We start from the raw sequence: 24,324 nt of genomic DNA on the forward strand, positions 1-24,324 counted from the left end.
AGGGAGGGAGACAGATACACAGAGAGAGACAGGCTGAAGGAGGGAGTGATGGAGACAGATACACAGAGAGAGATGAGGGAGGGAGGGAGGGAGGGAGGGAGATGGATACAGAGAGAGAGGCTGAGGGAGGGAGGGAGGGAGACAGATACACAGAGAGAGACAGGCTGAGGGAGGGAGGGAGGGAGGGATGGAGACAGATACACAGAGAGAGATGAGGGAGGGAGGGAGATGGATACAGAGAGAGAGGCTGAGGGAGGGAGGGAGATGGATACACAGAGAGAGAATGATTGCACTGTAGATGAAGAAAAATATCAAAGGTAATAACATAATTTGCATTGTATGGAATATCCTCAGCGATGGCTTTCTGTTTATATAAATCCTACAGAAAAAGGTCACAACGGTGATGTGTTTTCATTTCATTTTTGTTTGGGGTACAATTTCTACAAGTTGAACGGCAAACAGCTTATCCCATAGTTAATTACGTTCAATGATACTAAAAACAATCTCTTTGAAACAGCTGCTGTCTTAATCTGTATAAATCTGTGCTAAGCACTTTACTCTGGTAATCAAAGCACAGCAATTAGACAACAGGGGGTCATTGCCAATTATGTCTAGTCTCCAACATTAGCCTGGTGCCACACTGTGGGTACATGCTGCTCAGACACAGAGAGACAGAGGAGGGCTCACTAGGGAGGGAGGCTCCATTGAAAGTGTATCCAGAATTTGTCTAGAACACAGCCTTAAAGGTTTGAGGGAATTTCTCTAGGCTAACTCAACAACATATCTGAACACGAAACCAAGGCGTCCATCTTGTCTGTTGTAAGCATACAAGGGGAGGCTGGTGAAGGTAGAAACACAGGCTCACTGTAATGCATGGAATGGAATGAGGAATTCCTCATGAGCCCGTCCTCCCATTTCTACCTTCACCAGCCTCCCCTGAAGCATACTGCTCAAACATGCATGTGTACTGTACACAGAACAGGTACAGTATATTGTACATACACACCCACGTCTAACTGCTCACTTTAAGCATATCCAGTAGACGGTACAAAAATAATTAATCATTTGTTTATTGGAAATTAAAACCGGAGGTTTATTTCACTAATTATACACTGGTGCATTTGCTCACAGGAAAGTACCTCTACTCTAGTAGCTCTTCTCTACTCTGAGCAAGCAATAAACTTGGTGACCTTAAAACTTAATGAGATTTCTTTTCAGCTGGGAAGTACAGATACTAAAATGGAGCACTGGCCTCACCCAATCACAGGGTGGAATACTGTTAGAATCTCAGAGGAATGCCACTGTAGGCCATTTAAACACTTGTTTTGTATTAAATCTTAGAACTGGGTATTTCAGAACTGAAAAATGAGATTCTGATCATTCAGATTGGGATTGGGATTTGGTTATAAAGATTCAATGTTGTTTTAGCATATTTTGACATTTAAAGTTGTGATCAGGATAATCTTGATCCCACTGGAAGGGTGGATTTAGAAGGTGAAAAGGCACTATAACCAAGAAATTGCAATGTCACTTAAATACAGGTTAGTAATAGTATTTAATGTACTTATCCAGTGAGATGTTGAATGTGTTATATTATGAGTTATGCAGATAAGTGAATACATTTACTTACAAGTGACATGCAAGCTGTCTTTTTTGTCTTAGCTACCTTTCTTCATGTAGTTCACTCATGTCTTTTTGGCTAAACAAAATGTTAAACATTACCTCGCAGAGTAGATAGAGACCTATTCAAAGCACCACAAACTGGATTCTGTGATCTTGATCTTGTGGTATCTGGATCAGAATGATCCTATCTGATAATTTTTTGAAATAATAGCTCAAAGTCAGACAGATCAATCGGATCCTGGATGGAAAAAGAGGGGATCAAAAGCTTGTAATATGGATATGTTTAACTCAGCACATAATAATTAATCCTCAAAATGACTGCACATGAATATGCAGACAAACTGTTTGTCCTCCAAATATCCCAAAACGTTTTCATATTTTTTCCTAAATGCTCAGTTTTAATGATATTCAGTAGCACATTGCCAGCTGCTTTAAACAATTCTGGTTTGACATTTTTATTTATTTATTTTCATAGAACAATCTGTGTTACTTTGCAAGACATTCCCTCCCCTTCCTAAAGTGTTACCTGTTAGAGGTAAATCAAAGGCAAATACAATGTATTCCAAAAAAGACATGATTGACAATCCTTAGTGAAGTAATGAGAGAGAGAGAGAGAGAGGGGGGGGGCTTTCCTGCATTCTCTTTTTCCATTACATTGACGCAGCAGTGGGTGCCTCTGTTCTGCCGTCTCAGCAGAATGACTCAGGGGTCTCATTGGCACAGCCTGGCTCTGGTAGAGATGAGGCGCTCTGGGTCGTCGACATTGCAGTCGCCTGGCAGATATCACAACGCCTGGAGGTGTTTCACATTAGCTAACCGCATCATATGACCTAGCATTAATCCGATGCCCGACTGCGCAGTGGATGATTTGGCACGTAGGCCTAACCATTTGATGCGTGCAGTGTGACTGCAATGTAGTCGGCTTGGAACGTCACCAAAATCGCAACGCTTTCTCCACCTGAACATCCAGTAACGCTCAACCCAACCTTAAAATGCAAAGTGACACCGCGTCACTAAAATGTCGTGTGTGGCCCCTGAATGTGCTCTCATAACGGAGGCTCCATGACTGGGTCACATGAGAAAGCTATTCTATTTGAATTAATCGATTACAGCCACTAAATTACAACAAAACTAATCTCATTTAATTCACATAGCCATGAATATGAATATGGACATGAATAGGCCTAATCCTTTGCAGTCATGATTCACAAGAAAGGAATGAACGTTCATCGTGCGTTTTGTCCATGACGCCTTGTTTCGATATCAGCAGTCTAGGCACTTGACGTTGTGACCTGGATCTGTTATGGCCGGCTCGGTGGGGGTCTGCCTGGGCGGTCCTGCACTGCGACTCACTGATTAGGCTGGGCGTGGGGGGTAATGATAATGACACACACACACGCACACACACACACACACACACACACCTAGGTCAGAAGCCTAGGTCAATATTAATCAACTAAGGAGAATTTCATGAATGAATAGCTAATAGATCATTTGCAGCCTTCATACAGAATCATTTGCAAGAAAATACATGTGAGAATATCAGGTTATACACTCAATCCTCATGCGAAAGAACCATGCCTAGATGATGACGGAGAACCGGCCACGGATAGGTTTATCTAGGCTACATATGTTGTTCATGGAGTGATAGAGGTCGTTCCCAACTAATGTATGCGTCCACTGGCACCTGCGCTCCTGAGAGCGCCCGGCAGACGATCAGAGCTCAACATGTAGGCTATGGACTCCTGTTTTGGATGACGTTGGCTGAAACGGAAACGTGAAATAGTCTGTGGAGGTTTAAATTGGGATTTAAAGTGGAGGAGGAAAGACCGGGTGCGGGTATAATCTGGTTACATAAGAAGCCATTGAATTTGCTGTTCACTAGCCGCTAATCCGGTAGGCCTATTCGTGTTCCACTGTCCCGCGGCGGAATAAACACTTGTGGATCGCCTTTCACGGAACAGAGCGCGGGCCTAGGACCTATACGAAAATATTGAATATATATCCTATGCACTCAAAGGACTTGGCATGTCCTCGTAGTATGCATGCCTCTCACGTTGCAGCGTCAAATCGGCGGTGTGCTATGCGCTCATGACGATTCGCTGACGCGCCTTCAGCCGCACCACCCCAGAGAGGGACTGTGAGAGAGAGCGAAGGGGCTGTGAAGCGGTCACTCTGTCTCTCTATTTCAGTATCGGATGTGAAAAGCGGCAAGTCCTGCGGCAAAAAAGAAATTCTACACAGACACCGGGAACGGCATCAAGGCTCTGTTGCGGAAATGGAGGTTCCAAGCTTGGCGCACAACATCACCAGTCCGATGAGTCCATGCGAAGGCATGATCAAGAACCTCAGCCTGGACACCTTGCAGTTATGCGAGCGAGAGGGTAAGACGCGAAAGAGGCTGTGCGTTGGATTGCGAGGATTGACATGCCAGAAAATGAATTGATTAGTGTAAGCAGGATATTGTCTGTTTCTCTGATACCAGTAGCCCATCTGAATGAGTTTTGAAATATGGTATTGAGCTCATGGTTATCGTTTATTGTAGCCTATGTTGAAATATGGGGGCAAGGTTACAGTTCAACTGGTTTGAACAGCGGCTGCTGCGTGCGTGGAATTGCTAAGGGCGTCAGTGCACATATTTTTCTGCACAATAGAGCTACAGGAATCTTTATATGCATTCAACGTTTTTATCACTGAAATAAATTGTTCTCTCTTTCAAATTGTATACGCCATGTTAGAAGATGCAGGTGAAGCAGTGTTAGGCGCAACGGTGGGGTTTCACCATTTCAGCACCATGGACACGGACCGAAGCCGGTAGGCGCCGGTGGAACGGTTTTTAGGTTCCAATAGCCTAATGAAACATTGCTATTCACACATGGTGGGCCTAAACAAATACGACTAGACAATAAAATTACAATATGTGGTTGCTCATTGTGTATATTTTCCGAAGTAAAGTTATTTAAAGGGTATGCTATAGGCTATAACCACCACGCCAGCGCTTTCTTAGGGTTCAGCTGCGTTTAGAATAGGCTGGTCGCCTCGTCAATTATTCAACAGGCACATACTAAGAAAAGCAATAATTGCTGATTCAGCTATGCTTTACTGAAAATTGGTATCGGTAATTAGGTTTCATAGTTAGGCTAAAGCATGATATAAGCCTAGACCTATAATCTACTTGGCCTATAAGAAAATGACAAAGGGCTTGTTGTTTGAAGTTTGTCAGCACATATTTGTTTATCATTAAGCCTAATATTTTATATTTTGGATAAAACGAATGGCCTAATATAGGTTTTCAAGATTTAACATTTGATACCACATCATTGCATTACTTGATTAGGCCTGAAAGCCAGCTGTCGTTAGTTCTGCAATATTAGATAAGCCTAATGTTTTATCGACACAAAGGCCCACTCAGGATGATTTAATTCAAAAACATGCAAGTCATCGTCAGTCGGAGAGACCGGTCTCAAAGATGGCTGCACCCATAGAAAGGCGTGCGCATACACACACGGAGCATCCCCCCAATTCACTGTAATTACACAGATACTTTGACAGCAGAATGAAAGGAAGCAAGGTCTGTTCTCGCTAGCTAGATTCAGTCCATTGCACAACATCATTAATAGACTAACCTAGAATAGAAACATGACACAAGTCACTGAGTTATTTTTTTTAGAGACACAGTGAACTTGCACATCTTGAATTGGCTTGACAATGTCCCTTTTGACTTGTACATAGGGTTGTTGTCCACTGAGCCCAGCCAGTGTAGTTAATAGTGGTCTTCATTTAGCCACACAAGCAGTGCAGCTCATCACAGGGCCCCCATTGTAGGCTACAACTGGTTCATGTTTCCCTCTTTATCTGCTGGGGCTGCTGGCCATCATGTAATGTGGTGGGGAACCAGTCCTAGTTTCTATCCGCTTACCACTCTGGCCTGATTTAAAAGCTGTAACTCTAGTCATGGTATAGGCTGCACTTTGGATGTTGCCGTTTGTGCCAGCTCTGCTTTGTAGCCTACTTCAGATTTTGCTAGGTCTCTTTGCAGCCGATTGGTCAGGAAATCCGGTGTAAATAGGGGTTTGGAGTCCTTGAACTAAACCCACTGCTGTCTGTTTATATACAACAACAACATGGCAATCACAGATTCTGCTTCACAGATTCTGAAGGAAATAGAGTGACGCATGGTTGGAATTAGGGATTTTTGCGTTAAATTGCAGCTTGTCTCCAAAGACAGGGTAATATCTTCACTGGCATTGATGCTTGTTGTGTGTTATCATCTGTGTGTGATTGGCTTGAGGACCATTTGTATGTAGATGACTCTGATGCAGTGTCACTAATGGTCATTTTGATGTCCATCACTGCCCACCATGCACCACTACTAGACTGTCCATTGAAACATCTTAACGATGCTGTCTGAATAAATCTTTTGTACACTGGCAAGGGAGGCTGGTGGAGGTAGAAATCAGAGGACGGGTTCATTGTAATACACGGAACAGAATGAGGAATGGTATCAAACACACATTTGATACAATTCCTCCTTCCATTCCATCTATTACAATGAGTCCATCCTCCGATTTCTACCTCCACCAGCCTCCCCTGGTGTACAGCTGCATTATTCTGAAGCTTTCTCATTGTTTAAAAATCATGATAAAACATTGAGGCCTATCTGCCTACAGTCCCCATGCTCTTCCTCAAAGTCATATGAGTGTACCCTCGTTTTGACAGACCAAAGCGGGCAGCTAGTTATTTTGATGGGTTGGTGCCACTTTGAATCTTCTCTGGTAATGTGGTGTTTCCCTGTCACGGCGCTGTGCAGGTTGACGTTGCTGTCCTTTTATGAACCATCAACAAGTGCAGTTGTCCTGTCTAAATATATCTACAGTTAGTAGCATATGATAAATATTTAATTGTCTATGTGAGGAATGGATTCCCATTCCAGCCTAGCAAACAATGTTACCATCTCAGTGCTGTACAGTACATAAGTACATATCTGTAGCTACAAGCCTTGAGGTGTGTGTACAAAGTGGTAGTGTGAGTGGAGAAAAGATGTAATATGGGTGAAAACAGCACTTGAGAGTGGAACTCAGGAACCAGAAATGGAACTATTTAGAGAAATGACATAAATGGAATGTGTACCTATTTACAGTACAGGAATGAGTCCTTGGTCTTACTTTCCGTTTCTGGTATAAGATATTCAAGCACTCATGTTTGCCGGAATGGAAACTACTAGGAGGACTAATGCAGCTCTTTAAATACACATGCATCACTAGGCCTTTGTCCTGAAGACACCAATTCATTTCGGTTGACATGATGGATGAGACATTAATACAACCAAGTCCTGTATCTGTTCTCTGAAAGACCCCTTAACCTCCATCCCACCCATTCCAGCTGTGACACCATCACAGACAGAGACAGACAGAGACTGTGTCTGTGTGTGTGTGTGTGTGGTATGTGTGTGTGGTGTGTGTGTGTGTGTGTGTCTGTGTGTGTGTGTGTGTGTGTGTGTGTGTGTGTGTGTGAGCTTACCATCTGCCAACACTGTCTTGCAGCAGAACAACACCACTACCTTTGCCCTTAGCAGTACACCCCTGGCAAAGAATACAGCAATTACCAACCCTAAGCTTCAGCTCTGTGGCATTTTTTCTCAGTATAAATTGCCACAACACAAAAAAAAAAGACTCTAATCACCTTCAAGCCATTGTAAAGCAACAGCAGAATCGAGTCTTCTTTGATCAATAACTGCAGGTACTTTATAAGGAAATAGAGAGATTACGGGTGAATCACACTCTTAGCCAAAGCAATTAGGGACACTGGTCAGGAGAGGCTATTGGAGGTAGAAATCGGAGGACGGGCTCAATGTAATGTATGTAATGGAATAAGGAATGGTATCAATGGTACGTATGTTTGATACCATTCCCCATTCTGTTCCATGCATTACAATGAGCCCTGTTTGATACCATTCCTCATTCCAGTCCATGCATTACAATGAGCCCGTCCTCCAATGTCTACCTCCACCAGCCTCCCCTGACACCAATGGTGTATGCGAATCATATTAACGATAATATGGGATTTGCTTCCCTTGCTGGTTAGCTGCTGTTGTTGTTGGCTGAATCAGCGGGCATGGTACTGGTGGACCATATTTTGTGTGGGCTGTCGCCCCATGAGTGTGCCTGGCAAGGGCATGTCATCCATGCACTGCTCCACCCCATCCAGACCAGATACTTCATTGAAGGGTGGAGGATAATTGTTTTATGCCCACCTATCTACTACTATGTCTATCTCCGGATATTCAGCACTATAAAGGAGAGATTTTCCACCGAATGCAAATGAGACACAAATGACTCACCACTTTTTTTTTTTGACAAGTTAAAAATTAGCACTCTTATCACCTCACTCCACAAGGGATTTTGGGGATTTAATTAATTTGCCAGAACAGATGATGGGTTTATCCACAGAACCACGCTCTTGCCTGTCGCAGCTCTTCACTCTGAGCATTCATAGTCATTGTTCTCTCTCTTTGTCTGTGAGTTATTATTTCTTTGTCGCCCAATTATCCTTTTGATGGGAGTAACACACGGTTATTGCATGTAGCTGTGCTTTGTGCATCTCTGGAGGTGTGTCAATCGGAGGACGGACTCATTGTAATGCATGGAACGGAATGAGAAATCCTGAGCCTGTCCTCCGTTTTCTACCTCCACCACCTGGCTAGTAGGATGTTGTTGCAATGGTACCTTGTTGTTGCAATGGTCTTTTGCTCTCAGCTTGGGCTCTCTCGCCTGTGTAAAGGGAACAGAGCTGGCATTTTCAAAGGCCTGCCCTGAATGTGTCTGTTGTGTTGTTCAATGTGTTAGCCTGAACATGGTATGACTTTGAGGAGCTTCTAATTTCCAGGTGAGCTTAACAGAAAGCCTCTACTAACACCACTACAAGTCACACTTAAAGTCAAATACTGTAGATGTAGGCTATTCAGAGAGAAACACTGTGGAGTTATGTCTGTTAACTAAGTTTATATTGATCCTGTTGATATTGATTTCCCTAATCAATAGGTTTTTGCTCAAAGTAAAGGTTAATACCCAATAAAATTCATGTGATAAGTTTAAGCAAGAAGACCCATTGCAGCAATTCTTATTCATGGATTCCTGTATGGTGTTTTTGTACCTCACAGATAAAGAGACTGCATGTGGTCATGTACTGCACTGCGGATTTGATTTAATTGAGCCCTGCTGTATCAAACTGCAAACTGTTCCATTTCAGAACATGGCATTGCAATAAACACCCAGCACCTGTGAGTGTGATGTGAGTAATCTTGCAATCTGCTGCTGACATACATAACCATGAGCGCAGCTTTTTCCCAATCCAGACAGCTGGCCTTGAGATATGCAGTTATGACAGATCACATCTTCTAATCCTCAAAAATGTGGTTTCAGAATATTGTATGCTATCTCAGTTATGCCAACAATGTATATCATTGTGTAATATAACAAAAGAGAATCTTCTCTTTTGAGTGTTGTTGGCTATACCTACTGTATCCTTTCTATTGATTGTTTGATGAGTGATTGAGCTTTGCATGAGCTACTTTGAAGTTGCAATTGTCTTCCCAATGCTCTACTGACCCTCATTGTGGTCCTCTATGGCTCAGTTGGTAGAGCATGGCACTAACAACGCTTAGGTTGTGGGTTCGATTCCTGCTGAGACCATATATGCTGAATGTATGCACTCACTGCAATGTAAGTTGCTTTGGATAAAAGCGTCAGCTAAATGGCATATATATATATATATATATTAACATGCTCACCTGTCAGTCAGTTTCAGTTCCCTGATAGCCCCATGCTACCTAATATTGACTCCAGTGACCTACAAGCCTGACAGAATGGGTTTGATCTTGGATTGTGTTTGCTGGCTTAGTAACATTTGATAACATTTGATAACATAAAGTGCTGTTAAGCCTAATAACAAAACACGTTATCACTGCATAGAATGCAATTAAAGGTCGAGTGAAGGTAGGCTATGATAACAAATACAAAGTCATAAACCAGGAAGTGATTTCTGTCAGGCTAATCAATTGATCTTGCAGCATTTGGCCTCCCATCAGCCCAGGCAGGACACATTCAGAAGGGTTCTAAGCTAGGTAGCTGGGCAGGATCCTCTATTAGTTGGTCAATCCACACCTGGAGGTGCCATGTCTGATCTAATCAGGTCCATTTTGGAGCCTCAGTTGCTCCACGATCTTACTGAATAATCTCTCCTCCTCCAGTCAAGCCTGTTGTGCTTCAATTTCCCTTTTGATTTAGCCCCTAAAGACTTCGTGGTTCTTTCTGATAGCACCTGACCTGAAGTAAACCACAAAACACCATCTTCACTTGCCTGGATAATCAAATCAGCACTGATGACAAAGGAGAGAAGTCAAGTATGTTTATCACAGAGTTATTATTATATATAGTTTTATTGGCTGCAGTAGCTTCATGCTTTATCAGGTTAGTTTAAAACAATGCTTTTTAAGACTGACATCAGAATCTCAAGCTAGATGCTCAAACTTCATCGGCACATGGTAGCTAGCTTGCAGATGTTTGCAATCACGGACGGTTAACAACCTGCAGCAAGGCGACGACCCGCCACGTTAGTCTATCTGTCTATAGGTCGGTCGGTCTATCTGTCTGTCCGTCATGAAATATGTGCCTAGACTTATTTCATTAAGGTATGCGCTACCACCGCACTTGTGTTATCGTTGATGTATTGTGAGAAAACGTGTTCTTTATTTGAAGGAGAAGACAAACTACTTCTTAATTTTAGCTATTTATTTATATGTCAAAATTCTAGACTTGTACAAGGACCACTTTTGGCGAAGAAAATCACAGTCAGCAAGCTGTTAATCTGTAACCAACCTTCCAAAAATGGATGCATTCAAACAGTCAAACAAGGCATTTTACAGTAAACAGAATGATTGTGATTGGCTATTTGGTTGGGGAGGAGCCGCGGTTTAGACTTGGCTCTCCTCTCGTTGGTGTTTTAGGCTGGTCCCAGCCCCTGACACTCGATCCGTTCCAGGTAGAGATATCGCCGGTCCGTTCCCTCTGGGGAACGAGTTGACCTGCTGAAGAAAACATACACCTACTCTGATTTGTCCTAGCCTAGTATTTTTCCATTACATCATTCTTATGTTATGTGTGTGTTGGAGCATCTATCTTGATGACCTGACCCTTACCTCTTCATGTATTAATCCAAGTACCATGGAACTAATGCTTGATTCATCTCATTTAATGCTTGATTCATCTCAACAGGCCATCACATTAGTAAATTTCAGATGATTAAAAAACATATAAATTCAATTGATTTGCATATGGAATATCAAATACAATTAGTAAATTTAATCACCCTAAATAAAGAACTGAATAGCTTTATTTACTCGTCTGCTATTGAGCATTATGATGCAACTGTTTTTATAAAAATAATTTCTAACAAAACCCTCCTTTCACACCTTTTAAGGTGTGAACCAAAAATAAATTGTTTTTTATAAAAATTTCTCAACAAAACCCTCCTTTCACACCCCTTAAGGTGTGAACTAAACCTTTACCACAGGAGTCTTGGGTGTTGCGGTCTCAGGCTCTGCCTCCACCTGCCGTACCTGGTTAGACAAAACTCGAGACAAGTTAGTCAATGCATTAATGTAGTCATTGCAATTTATGTGCCAAATGTCTAAGGACGGCAGGTGGCCTCCATGTCTTGGAGGACCTGGCATTTGAGCGACCTGTCAACAACTCATTGGGCGTTAGATGTGTTTTGCTGTTTGATGAGTTCCTCATCAACATCAGTGCTAGGGGAAGTGCATCTAGCCAATGTCAATCTGGTGTCGTGGCATACTGGTTGGGAATGAGTTCATTCCTTAGCCATTTTACTTCAGTGCTGGCTGTCTCTTTTTTACAGGGAGTGGCTTCCACCCACTTAGTGAGCCTATCTACCATTACTAGTAGGTATCTGTAGCCTTTCACTCTGTTGTCTGCACCCATATCTGATGTCCTTGAATGGTGCGTCTGGTACTGGGAACTTTCCCATGGGACACTTGTAGACCATCTTTGGGTCGTGGTCATTGCATGTGTCACATTCTGTCATATAGTTTTCCACCATTCTGGTCATGTATGGATGAATTTTGATTTGAATCAAATTAGTGTCAATCACCGGCCTGTATAGATGGGGTCAAGCAGTAGTTCCAAAACTTGAACACTATATGGAGCTAATCAGTAATTGCTGAACATAAACATTAAATGGAGCTTAATCATCAATTACTGAACATGAACACTAGTTGGAGCTAATCAATAATTGCTTAACATGAACATTAAATGGAGCTAATCAATAAAGCTGAACTTGAACACTCGATGAAGCCAAAACACTAGTTGCTCTGCTTTAAGGAAGTAACGAGACAAAGAAAACTTTTCAGGGTGGGGCCGGCCTCCCACTTACTGAACAACCACAACAACAGTAGAGCGAACGCTCGCACAATTTTTATAACAGTTTACACCAACATGTTTTCATCAGTATGTCACTTTCTTTTACTTTCAAACACAATTACTCTCCAAACGCTCTCACCTCCCTCAGCTTCAATGCTTTACTTACTCACACAACCTGGTCCCATACGCTCTCCACTCACAACAAGATTAACTCTAACACACAAGTCCTGATAAAACAATATAATTTATCAGGACTTTAACCTGAATGGGACTTTAACCCAAAACAAAAAATTTACAGGGACTTTAACCCTGAGGGCCTCTAACCCAGAACAATAGAATTTACAGGGACTTTAACCCTGAGGGCCTCCAACCCAGAACAATAGAATTTACAGGGACTCTAACCCTGAGGGCCTCCAACCCAGAACAATAGAATTTACAGGGACTTTAACCCTGAGGGCCTCCAACCCATTTATCAGGACTTTAACCTGAAAGGACTTGAACCTAAAACAAAAAATTTACAGGGACTTTAACCCTGAGGGCCTCTAACCCATTTATCAGGACTTTAACCTGAAAGGACTTGAACCTAAAACAAAAAATTTACAGGGACTTTAACCCTGAGGGCCTCTAACCCATTTATCAGGACTTTAACCTGAAAGGACTTGAACCTAAAACAAAAAATTTACAGGGACTTTAACCCTGAGGGCCTCTAACCCATTTATCAGGACTTTAACCTGAAAGGACTTGAACCTAAAACAAAAAATTTACAGGGACTTTAACCCTGAGGGCCTCTAACCCATTTATCAGGACTTTAACCTGAAAGGACTTGAACCTAAAACAAAAAATTTACAGGGACTTTAACCCTGAGGGCCTCTAACCCATTTATCAGGACTTTAACCTGAAAGGACTTGAACCTAAAACAAAAAATTTACAGGGACTTTAACCCTGAGGGCCTCTAACCCATTTATCAGGACTTTAACCTGAAAGGACTTGAACCTAAAACAAAAAATGTACAGGGACTTTAACCCTGAACAATAGAATTCTGACATATATTACTTTGATTGTTAAATTTTCATTAACGGTTTCATTAAGTATACATAGATTTGTAAATTTGGTAGTTGGTTTACTCTTACCTCCTCCACACTCACAGTCTACAGTATTCAAAGTTAACTATGCAGAATTCGGTTTATAACAACAGGTTTCTGCTTACCTTTTTGTTTTTGGCGCCTCTGTGAGTGTTGAGGGGTTACAAGAAAACAACTCCGTCTGGCTTCCGTCTCCCGGACTTCGCCGTCGGTTCAATTCGGTCCAATTTCTTCTCTTCAAATCACGTCGGGGTCACCAAATTTGTGAGAAAACGTGTTCTTTATTTGAAGGAGAAGACAAACTACTTCTTAATTTTAGCTATTTATTTATATGTCAAAATTCTAGACTTGTACAAGGACCACTTTTGGCGAAGAAAATCACAGTCAGCAAGCTGTTAATCTGTAACCAACCTTCCAAAAATGGATGCATTCAAACAGTCAAACAAGGCATTTTACAGTAAACAGAATGATTGTGATTGGCTATTTGGTTGGGGAGGAGCCGCGGTTTAGACTTGGCTCTCCTCTCGTTGGTGTTTTAGGCTGGTCCCAGCCCCTGACACTCGATCCGTTCCAGGTAGAGATATCGCCGGTCCGTTCCCTCTGGGGAACGAGTTGACCTGCTGAAGAAAACATACACCTACTCTGATTTGTCCTAGCCTAGTATTTTTCCATTACATCATTCTTATGTTATGTGTGTGTTGGAGCATCTATCTTGATGACCTGACCCTTACCTCTTCATGTATTAATCCAAGTACCATGGAACTAATGCTTGATTCATCTCATTTAATGCTTGATTCATCTCAACAGGCCATCACATTAGTAAATTTCAGATGATTAAAAAACATATAAATTCAATTGATTTGCATATGGAATATCAAATACAATTAGTAAATTTAATCACCCTAAATAAAGAACTGAATAGCTTTATTTACTCGTCTGCTATTGAGCATTATGATGCAACTGTTTTTATAAAAATAATTTCTAACAGTATGCGTCTCATCAGCACAGGCTCAACAGATAGTTAGTAGCTAGCTACCTTTGCTATCCAACCAGCTAGCTACCTAGCTAGCTAGATACCTTTGCTACCCAACTAGCCACTAAGCTAAGGCTAGCAAAGCGTTCGACAACAGAGAGCAAAGCTCGCTCCCTCTACTATGGCCTTGGCCTTGTTTATAACAAAATAGGTTAGTGAAATGGGGGCTTAAGGCCAAAGTTGTGATTCGGTGTGTGACAACAGTGTGTAGTCATCGTACGCTCTGGGGATGTTGTGGTGTTACTATAATGTCGTTCGTCAGCCAGCCTGGCAGGTACAAGACGCTACGCCGAGCAGACTCATCGTCAGGCCCCACAGAAGGGCCCTAGGTAGGAGATATGAGCCGGTTGCTGCGGCTGAGTCACACTTTGTCATACTATCTGTGCGAGGCCTTTACCCCCCCTAACCCCCCCCCCCCCCCCCCCCCCCCCCCCCATCACCAGACCTGGACCACCTCGAAAGAGGGTCAGGGAGAATGGTGGTGGAGCCATTTGTATGTGTTTCATGAGGAGAGTGTGACTGAGTGTGTGCGAGGAGACCGATAGATTGTATTAAAAGATACATTAAAGAAAACCATGATCGGATAGAAATGGTTGATGGCAATTATGTTGTCGCTTTTTGTTGTAGTTGTTTGTGATGCGAGCTGCTGTAACGCCTTCATTTCCCCTCGGGGGGATCAATCAAGTTTATCTATCGATCCATCCATCTAAAGGTGCTCTGAAACTCCCATGTCAGCCTCTCTGAATGTAAATTAGATTCGAGATGTCGGCTGGGACATGGCTTCTCTTCTATTGTGCCCTGTTTCTACTGTTCATAGTTGAGGTAGGCTATCACAGTTTACAGTAGACATAAATCTTGTCCTCTGCGATTATGGTGGTAGGTTGTGAGTGTCCCCTGTGTGTAAACATGAACTGCATTAGTGAGGCTTACTGTGCCTGTGTCAGTGGCACCATTTGCAGGTTAATTAAGGGGCATTAGTGTAAACACAGAGAAGCTAAGTCAGCATTCTGGCACTGGGGCTGGGGTGTGCTGCTGGGTTTGGTATGGGGATCCCCTTGGGGGACTTATCTTTGTGCATTTCTGTTGGCTAGGACCCTCATTCCCTCTCCCACCTGTTTTGTTTTGAAGCAGATAGTGTCATATCACTGTGTACTGTAGGTCTGCTAACTCACAGCTATTACTGTAACCTCCAGTAGGCCTGTGTTACTATATACCGTACCAGTCGAGCTAGCTAGGCGAATTACAGGTCACACGAAGGCTGTCTGTTTTCGAATGGATTGTTAGCCCTCTTTTGCTGAAAGGTCAGTTAGTGCCTCTTTGGGGGGGGGGTGCTGACATCAGTTAGTGCTGACTCTTCCCTGTCTGACTGACACTGCAGCCAGACTGCTCAGGTAAGCTCTTCAGCTCAGTCAGGGAGGTTGGATCCTTCTGAATGACTCATCATGAGTGCTGTAAGAAAGTTAATGGTGGCCATTCGCCTATGGCCCAGATTAGTGCAGCCCTAACCCAGTGGTTCCCCAAGATTTTATTAGGAGGGGTACATATATCAGCATCAAGGATTGTCATTACAAACATTTTCTATTGAGTTCTATGTAAGCCAAAACGTTTTAGGCAGGGCAAAACAGATCCAGGCGGGGGCAGACAGAAGATTGTTACACCAACAGCCCTACATCAACTCAGTGAGCAGATTAGTTGTGAGTAAGAAAAGGAGACGTCTCTGTGATGTGAAGATGACCATTTCTGATAATCAGCTAAACAGTGATCAGACAAAGTGGGTGGGGTCGACAGGACACAGGACAAAGTGGGTGGGGTCGACAGGACAAAGTGGGTGGGGTCGACAGGACAAAGTGGGTGGGGTCAACAGGACAAAGTGGGTGGGGTCAACAGGACAAAGTGGGTGGGGTCGACAGGGTCGTTCTGTGTCAACTGTTTCTAGCTTGGCTGAAATAGAAGATGCAAAAAACGGCTAGCTGAACTGAATTCTCTCATGGCTGGTCCAATACCTCACTATGAATGATAGCGTCGAATGGAATAGGCCTACATTGGTTCTGTTTATAGTCAATAATATGAATGGTCAATCCAGCATGGTGAAGAGGTTTCCTCTTGGAAGTGTTGGATGAGAGAAAAACCTGACCCAATTTATGGAATTACTCAATTAGCTATCACCCAGCCTCTCTGCCCATGATCTGAGATGGATGTTCCATGGTCCGCTGCTTTTCCTATTGTTTATTGAGTTCTGTGTCCCTTACTCATTCCAGAATTCCACATTCTTTGTTTAGTTCTTGTATTTAGAACCAGCACAGAAAACACATTGTTAACATGCCAAGTGGGTGGTTTAGTATGTACTAGAGTCCATTGGCCAACGCGTTCTAAAGCGACAAAGCTCTCATTCAGTCAGTGCATGTTTTGGTGTATGTGTGTGTGTGTGTGAGCGTGTATGTGTGTATGTCTTTGCGTATCCAGATCACAGTAGCCCCGCAATTCGACTTGCCTCCGACCGAGCCTCGAACTTGCGACCTCTGGCTCTCCAACACACGTGACCATCTCCCCAGCTCCGCTATCGTTCGGCTGCGTCTTAAAAAAAAACACTCAGAAGATCTGGAGGAATATAATTGACTCGAGGAAACGTTAAGCCACATATTTAAAACCCTCGCCACACACACAGGTCTCCTCTCCACCCGCTGAGTGCTGAACAAAAACGATTGGAGAGGAACACAGTTTAAAAGAGCCAGAACAAATGGCCCGGGAGTCCCCCCCCCACCCCCCCCCTCAACCACAGCAGCGTTGTGCATGATGAAGGTAGCATGGAACTCATGAAAGAGGAATGGAGGCCTTTTTTCCCCCTGATTATGAGGAGATCCATCTGTGCTGGGCAGAGTGAGGATAATCACCGCCAGCATGTGAAATATTTAATACCGTACGTATGTGCTTGTACGCTAAGGGGATTGGAGCGTTGCCACGGCAACAGATAGGGTACTAGAGTCAGCTCTCCCCTCTCTCTCTCTCTCTCCTGGTAAGCACACCACGGAGCACGGAGGCAGCTGTGTGTGTGTGTGCATATGTGTATGTGTATGTGGGTGTGTGTATAATATGGTTAAATATAAATACGATATGAAGCCACAGCAGGACAGGTGGTGTAGTAGTAGTACCATGCTTTCTCCAAAAAGGAAACAATTTTGGGTAAATGACCAAGGCCTAAATTCTGAAAAATAGAAGTATTGTCAGTTCTGATTACTAGGCCTTTGTCTTCCATCAGTACTATTTACATGGAGATGCTTAGCCCAGTCTGTGAGATACATTTGTGTTTAAACATTGTAATATTGAATAGAGTTATAGAGGGCTATATTTTAACAGCGTAAAAACTACTCTTAGCGCAAATGCAGGCGTTGGCAAGGGATGCTGGTGGTGGTGCTATGGGGTGTGTCTGAAATATTTGTGCTGTTTTCAAGGCCAGAATTTTTCAGTGCACCGAATGGCACTTGGCCTGCTCTTTGTCATGAACAAACAGTAGTTTTTACCCACCTCTAGTCTCTCTTACCCACCTGAGTGCAGGCGAGACAGCGTTTCATCACCGTGGTGTTTTCACCTGTTACCGCCGACACAAATGCCAATGTGTTTGGACTTGCATCTGTTTTGCGCCGGCTGAGTTATAGGAAATTATGTAATAACTAACTCATTTGTCCCCATCTGTCCCACAGGAAACAAGTCCCAGGACAGCGGCATCGTGGAGATGGAGGAGCTCCCTATCCCTCAAAACATCAAGATCAGCAACATCACGTGCGACTCCTTTAAGATCTGCTGGGACATGGAGCCCAGGGTCAAGGAACGCATCACTCACTACTTCATCGACCTCAACAAGAAAGAGAACAAAAACTCCAACAAGTTCAAACACAAGGTAAACCGGTGGAGCAACACTCGAGACACAAGCAGCTACTTCAGTGGCCTTATTCAGAGGGATAGTTCACAGAAAGATGGGCTGTATTTTAACGGCGTAAAAACGAGCCTTAGCTCAATTGTGGGTGCTGAAAAAAAACCAGAATTTTTCAGCACACCTGATGGCAATCGTGTGTCCTGAACACGCCTCTATTACCGCTACTCCACCCACCTGAGCGGGGGCGTGGTCATTTCACCTGTTACCGCCAATACGCCTGCGTTTGGACCTGCGTTCTTTAGCACCGGCAGAAAGTAGAGCCCAAAGTGTTAATCATTAATGATATCCTTAGAAAAGTCTAGGGATTTTCCACTATCCAAGTGGTTTTCCTCATCCGCTCTCCCGTAACGATAGGTAGGGATAGCAAAGAGACATGCTGAAATGATAGCTTTTTATTGAACCTTTATTTTGCCAGGGAGTCCCATTGAGATGAAGGTCTATTTTACAAGGGAGCGCTGTATTCACACAATAGCTGACGCGACAGAGAGAAATTGATACGTACGTCCACAGCAGGTTTGTTTTGAAACCCAGAGCTTCATAGGGGTCTAAGCCGGCTCTGAGCCAGGACACGAGACGACAACCCACATAGTCCCATTTCTACTCCAAACAAGAACTCTGGCATAAACACCAGATGACCTTTCCATGTGTACAGAACATATCTAGGGCTCGGCGCGCAAAGGGCCGTAAGTGGCATTTTCCAAATGTTAGAGAGCCAAACCGACTCTGACTCTGAGCCTCTTTGTATAGTGATGAGTCTTTGTTTCTGTACTCTATTTCAATGCAGTTAAGGATCTCTGTTAGCTCCTTTTCTTGATAGATCTCATCCAAAGCTTTCTATTGATATGTATATCTATATATTTGTCTATATCTATCTATCTATCTATCTATCTAATATATGAGAGAGATATTACAGTATGACTCATTTTGGACTAATGAGTCACTTAGGCCCTTTTCACACCAAGCCGTCAAAAAGCTCACACATTCAGACACTAAGCAACCTTGGAACTATGATGAGCCCCTGTAATGAAGTCCTAGCTCCAAGCAGCAATACTATCATACACACACACACACACACACACACACACACAGCACCAGCAGAGAGTAATTGCTCGAGCAGTTAAAGACGGCAGCTCTCTTGAGTAGTTCATCTAATGAATGGCCTTGGTTATCTTACAGAGCTGTTTCATCAGTCTCCCACTCCTCCCAGTCACTTCCTGCTGTGTGGTGAAGAGAACAGTGTTTCCCCCTCTCCTTCTCCTTCTTGGGGGGGGGGGGTGGGGGCGGCCTCATGCAATTAGTTTTATTACAGCACCATGTGGAACAATGGACTGTTTCTGTTGCTAGGCAGAGGCTCTTGTAATTCAAATCAAATCAAAGTGCATTTATTGTATGCACAGGATACAGATGCAAACAGTACAATGAAATGCTTTGGACGAGCGACCTCTCGACATTGCAGTGAGATACAAGGACAGGAGTAAAAGAATCGTAGCATATGCTGTGTGTCCTAATCAATGTCCTGCTAAGGCGTGGTGAGATAGGAAGTACCCATACCATGAGGAGAGAGACACACACACACACACACACACTCACACACACTCCTCTTGTTTGTGATAATGGACACACATGGAGGGTATGTATGATGTTGTTTGTGCAGCTTAAACAATCTCTCTCTCTCTCTCCCCCTTCCCCTCCCTCTCTCCAGGATGTCCCCACGAAGCTGGTGGCGAAGGCGGTGCCCCTGCCCATGACGGTGAGAGGCCATTGGTTCCTGAGCCCGCGTACAGAGTACACGGTGGCCGTCCAGACGGCCTCCAAGCAGAGCGACGGAGACTACGCCGTGTCAGAGTGGAGCGAGATCATCGAGTTCTGCACCGCTGGTGAGGGAGGGAGGGAGGGAGGGAGGGGCAGATGGATGGAGGTGGGAGAGAGAGGGAGTGAAAAGGAGAGGGATGGAGGGAAATAGGAGGGGGAAGGAGGGGTAATAGGATAGAGAGGGAGGGAGAGAGAGAGAGAGAGGGAGGGAGGGAGTCAGATGGAGGGGATCAGGTAGTACTTACCTGGTAAACATGAACGTGAGTGGGAAACAAGTTTCCTCTGAATGAATGGCTACTTTTGAACGAGTTGAATGGTTTAATCAAAAGGAATCCGTGAGCGGAACACACACAACAATAACACAGTTCCAATCACCGTCTCGTCTCCTCTCCACTTGATAAGACGTTACGTCTAGATTTCACCCAGTTCAACCAGACTTTGGTAGACATTGATCTCGCTGGCCTCTCACCGGATGTTGTATAGTTGTGTTTCACGTGGGACTGACGGGCCCTCCCTCTCTCCTCAGACTACTCCACGGTCCACCTCACACAGCTGCTGGAGAAGGCTGAGGTCATCGCAGGCCGTATGCTGCGCTTCTCTGTGTTCTACAGGAACCAGAACAACGAGTACTTTGACCAGGCCAGGTACGTATCTACACACAACTAACAACGCCTTTTTTTTTTGTTTATTACGGTTCTCCCTGAAAGAACGCAAGAGTGGCGTTGCGCCGCTTTGTCGACTTGGCTCCGCCACGATGTAAAACATTTCAGAGTAAATGAAACTGATGTTCAGGAATTATAGTTAAGAGTAACCATCGCCAGTGACTTCAAAGAGAAAGGGACTGTGTTTTAGCTGTGTTTTTGGCACGAATAAGCGCGAATAAGTTTGGTCATGCATTCCAGCGCCACCTTGTTCAAAACCCCTGGGGAGAGCTACCCAGTAGATGACATCCTGGTGCTGCACAATGATTCAAGTCAGAAAATGGCCGTTTAGGTCAAAGTATGTGTATTTTGGGGCGATACATTCTGCTTTCTTAGCTCCTCTGAAAACGGTTTCGCACATTCCGTGACGTATGATATTTCGTACACTTACAGAGCGTGTGACGTGGCTCGCCTGTTTGGAAAGTTAACGCCCAGAAACACATATAACCCTCTGAACCCCCTTCACTGGCTTGTTTGCGACTGAGTCAAACAACCTTTCGACACGTTGTATTGAGAACCGCTCCTAGCTATACCTGGCATTACTTTCCCAAATAGCTCTGTGATTGACATCACCACCACCGATGCTGCCTCCATTCTTTGAGTATTCTCTTCAAGAAAAGCCAGAAGGCAAAACTGGCTAGCGTGGGGCTTTAACCTCTCTCTCACTGTGCTTTCACTAGTATAATCAGTTGAGGAATGAGGCTAAGTCTGCTGTGTTTCTCGATGAAGCTGGTGCTTAAATGTGATGTGAAAAGAAGGATCTCCGGGGGTGCTCTGCTCAGGGGAGGCTGGTGGAGGTAGAAATCTATCCATGGAACAGAATGAATAATACATGGAATGCACAACGTGTTTGCTACCATTCCTCATTCTGTTCCATGCATTACAATGAGCCTGATTTTCTACCTCCGCCAGCCTCCCCTGACTTCCTTATTTATGGAAGTGCCATTTCCCCGCTGTCCTTCCAAGCTCCAGTGTAGATGCTCTGATGGTATGATTCAATGCATTAAGGGAAATACTGTATACAATATAAAACATCTAAACTTAACAAGAGCATTAATTGCACAATGATTGTGTTGATAGGATTAGTTAAAAATCCATTCAAATCCATAAAAACATCATCATACCACCTATGCCTAAAACAGAGCAGCTTGTCATGTTCCTTTAGCTGTTTCAAGTCCCTAGTGGCTGCAGGCATGGACCAAAGCCTGACATGATTTCTCCAGACAATTTCAGACAAATTCAATCACCGCAATTGCCTCAGTAAATTCAATAAAAAACCTTTTTGTGGTTTGCGACAGCAAAGCCTGTTGAAGTCTATTCTCATGGCAGGGAGTAGCTTGACTCGAAAGACGGATTTGTTTGTGTGTGAGTGGAGAGGGAGAGGGAGAGGGAGAGAGCGAGCGAGCCTGGTGCATTTTTAGTTGTTTACTGTTGTGCTTTTAGCTGTGATGTTGTGTTCCCCCTGGGAGGATAAGGAGCACTCTCTCTTCTCTGCTTCTCCTGGCCTCCTACACACAACTGTGGAGGACAGGGGAGGCCGGTGGAGGTAGAAATCGGGAGGACGGGCTCATTGGAATGCACGGAACGGTATCAAACGCGTGTTTGATACCGTTCCATGCATTCCAATGTGCCCGTCCTCCGATGTGCGCCACATCTGACGTAGGATGGTTTGAGTGGGAGTGCATGGCCTCTGTCTTACCGTCCCTCTGCTGTTGCCAAACAGGGTTCAACTCCAGACAGATAGAAACAGCTCTACCTTGTGGAGAAACGTACCCAACAACATGAGGTCTCAGCTCTGGTGACCAGGGTGGGATCTGGATAACAACATAATTATCAGAACAAAGCGGACATCTCTGGTCATAATAACAGCCTGTGGTAGCTCTGTAATTTTCGCTCATAATTGAAGCTTCGGAGCAGGAGATTTGCCTAATAGGAAATTAGACTACACATTTACATCACAGAAGCAATCCAGTGATTAGAACATTCTTCCGTTCACTTGTTGGCATCCAGAAGTCGTGCCGAATGCAATTAGCGTGTCTGTTTAGAGTCCAGCGTGAAGGAACATGTCTGTTTGCCAAGGAGAGAGCTGAGAAGCGATGTGTTATTGGCTAGTTGGGTAGATTAGAACGGGCTGTTTACACACAGGGCTCTGTCTTCAGCCGGCCAGTGTCAGCAGCAACAGGTGAAAATAAAACAGGGCCGTGGAGCTGTGGAGCCTGCGCTCAGGTGGGTGGAGTAGGGGTGGTAGAGGCAGTGTGGGTGGAGTAGGGGTGGTAGAGGCAGTGTGGGTGGAGTAGGGGTGGTAGAGGCAGTGTGGGTGGAGTAGGGGTGGTAGAGGCAGTGTGGGTGGAGTAGGGGTGGTAGAGGCAGTGTGGGTGGAGTAGGGGTGGTAGAGGCAGTGTGGGTAGTAGAGGCAGTGGTCACGACAACGAGCAGGTCAAGTGCCATTGTTTGTGCTGAAAAATTCTGGCCTTGGGAATAGCACGAATATTTCAGACACGACTGCCAACAAATGATGTACATCAATTGATATAGTAATAATTAACAATACAATATAACATAGTAACAGCAGTTTTACCGTGTTAAAATATAGCCCGTAGAGTTCACGAGATTTAATAGATTAGAACAGACTTTTTTCTACACATCATGTTTCAGTCATGCCGTGTTTTGTGAAGACCACTGCAAAAGATAAACACTGACAACTTCCTCCCCACATCCCTGGACCCTGACACAGCCTTCCCACCTGTCGCGAACCCACAGTCAGTGTTCTCTCTCTGCTCCGCAGGGAGGCCCAGGGGAACCGCATGCTGCCCTCCGTCAAGGACAACAGCGGCAGCCACGGATCGCCCATCAGCGGCAAACTGGAGGGCATCTACTTCAGCTGCAACACAGAGTTCAACACGGGCAAGCCCCCCCAGGACTCCCCCTACGGCCGCCAGCGCTTCCAGGTGGGGGCGGAGGCCTTGTTCAACCCCACCACCAACCTCTACTTCGGGGACTTCTACTGCATGTACACGGCCTACCACTTTGTGATCCTGGTGCTGGCTCCGCAGGGCTCCCCCGGGGACGACTTCTGTAAGCAGAGGCTGCCAGCGCTGGACATCGCCGACAACCGCTTCCTGACCTGCACCCGGGACCAGGAGGGGGGGCTGGTGTTCTGCCACGCCCAGGACGTGATCCTGGAGGTCATCTACACGGAGCCCGTGGACCTGGCGCTGGGCGCCGTGGCGGAGATCAGTGGCCATCAGATCAGCAGTCTGTCCACCGTCAACGCCAAGAAGGACCCCAGCTGTAAGACCTGCAACATCAGCGTGGGCCGCTAGGGCTGGGGCTGGGGTGGGGGCGGGGGCTGGGGCGGGGGCTGAACACACACACACACACACACACACACACACACACACACATATCCTCTCAAATAACCCCACCCTCCCAAGAAAAAACGCAAAAAAAGAGGGAGACTGAAAGATCAGGATGGGGTGTTAGAATTCCCGACCTTCCTGTTCTCTCTCTCTGTCTCACTCACTCACTCACTCACTCACTCTCACACACACACACACACACACACACAACCCCTTTTCATTCATCCTCATTGGACCAACCTTCTCAAAAGTGTGGGTCTCTCTATTCTAACCTACTCCGTAGAAGATAGAGGGACCCCAACAGAGAACTAACAGCTGAAGTAAGGGACCCTAACCACCCTGTGTTC

At 44.6% G+C, this 24,324-nt stretch overlaps 1 protein-coding gene across 1 annotated transcript; it reads left to right on the top strand.

The window, feature by feature from the left end:
- The first annotated feature begins 3,769 nt into the window (after window positions 1-3,769).
- On the top strand, window positions 3,770-23,949 carry LOC310805945 (phytanoyl-CoA hydroxylase-interacting protein-like). The gene is made up of 5 exons (XM_083671832.1): window positions 3,770-4,007; window positions 17,873-18,069; window positions 19,808-19,982; window positions 20,444-20,561; window positions 23,404-23,949. The coding sequence occupies exons 1-5, from the start codon at window positions 3,902-3,904 to the stop codon at window positions 23,939-23,941; spliced, it is 1,134 nt and encodes a 377-aa protein (XP_083527958.1). The 5' UTR covers window positions 3,770-3,901; the 3' UTR covers window positions 23,942-23,949.
- Window positions 23,950-24,324: the final 375 nt, after the last annotated feature.

The sequence above is a fragment of the Argentina silus genome (genome assembly GCF_951799395.1).
Source record: "Argentina silus genome assembly, chromosome: 6".
Classification (NCBI taxonomy): domain Eukaryota; kingdom Metazoa; phylum Chordata; class Actinopteri; order Argentiniformes; family Argentinidae; genus Argentina; species Argentina silus.

Bases quoted from the DNA above. Each gene is read 5' to 3' on its own strand.
- LOC310805945 (XM_083671832.1), top strand. From the start codon at position 3,902: ATGGAGGTTCCAAGCTTGGCGCACAACATCACCAGTCCGATGAGTCCA. The intron at 4,008-17,872 runs GTAAGACGCGAA...TCTGTCCCACAG, and splicing joins GCAGTTATGCGAGCGAGAGG to GAAACAAGTCCCAGGACAGC. The intron at 19,983-20,443 runs GTGAGGGAGGGA...CTCTCTCCTCAG, and splicing joins CATCGAGTTCTGCACCGCTG to ACTACTCCACGGTCCACCTC.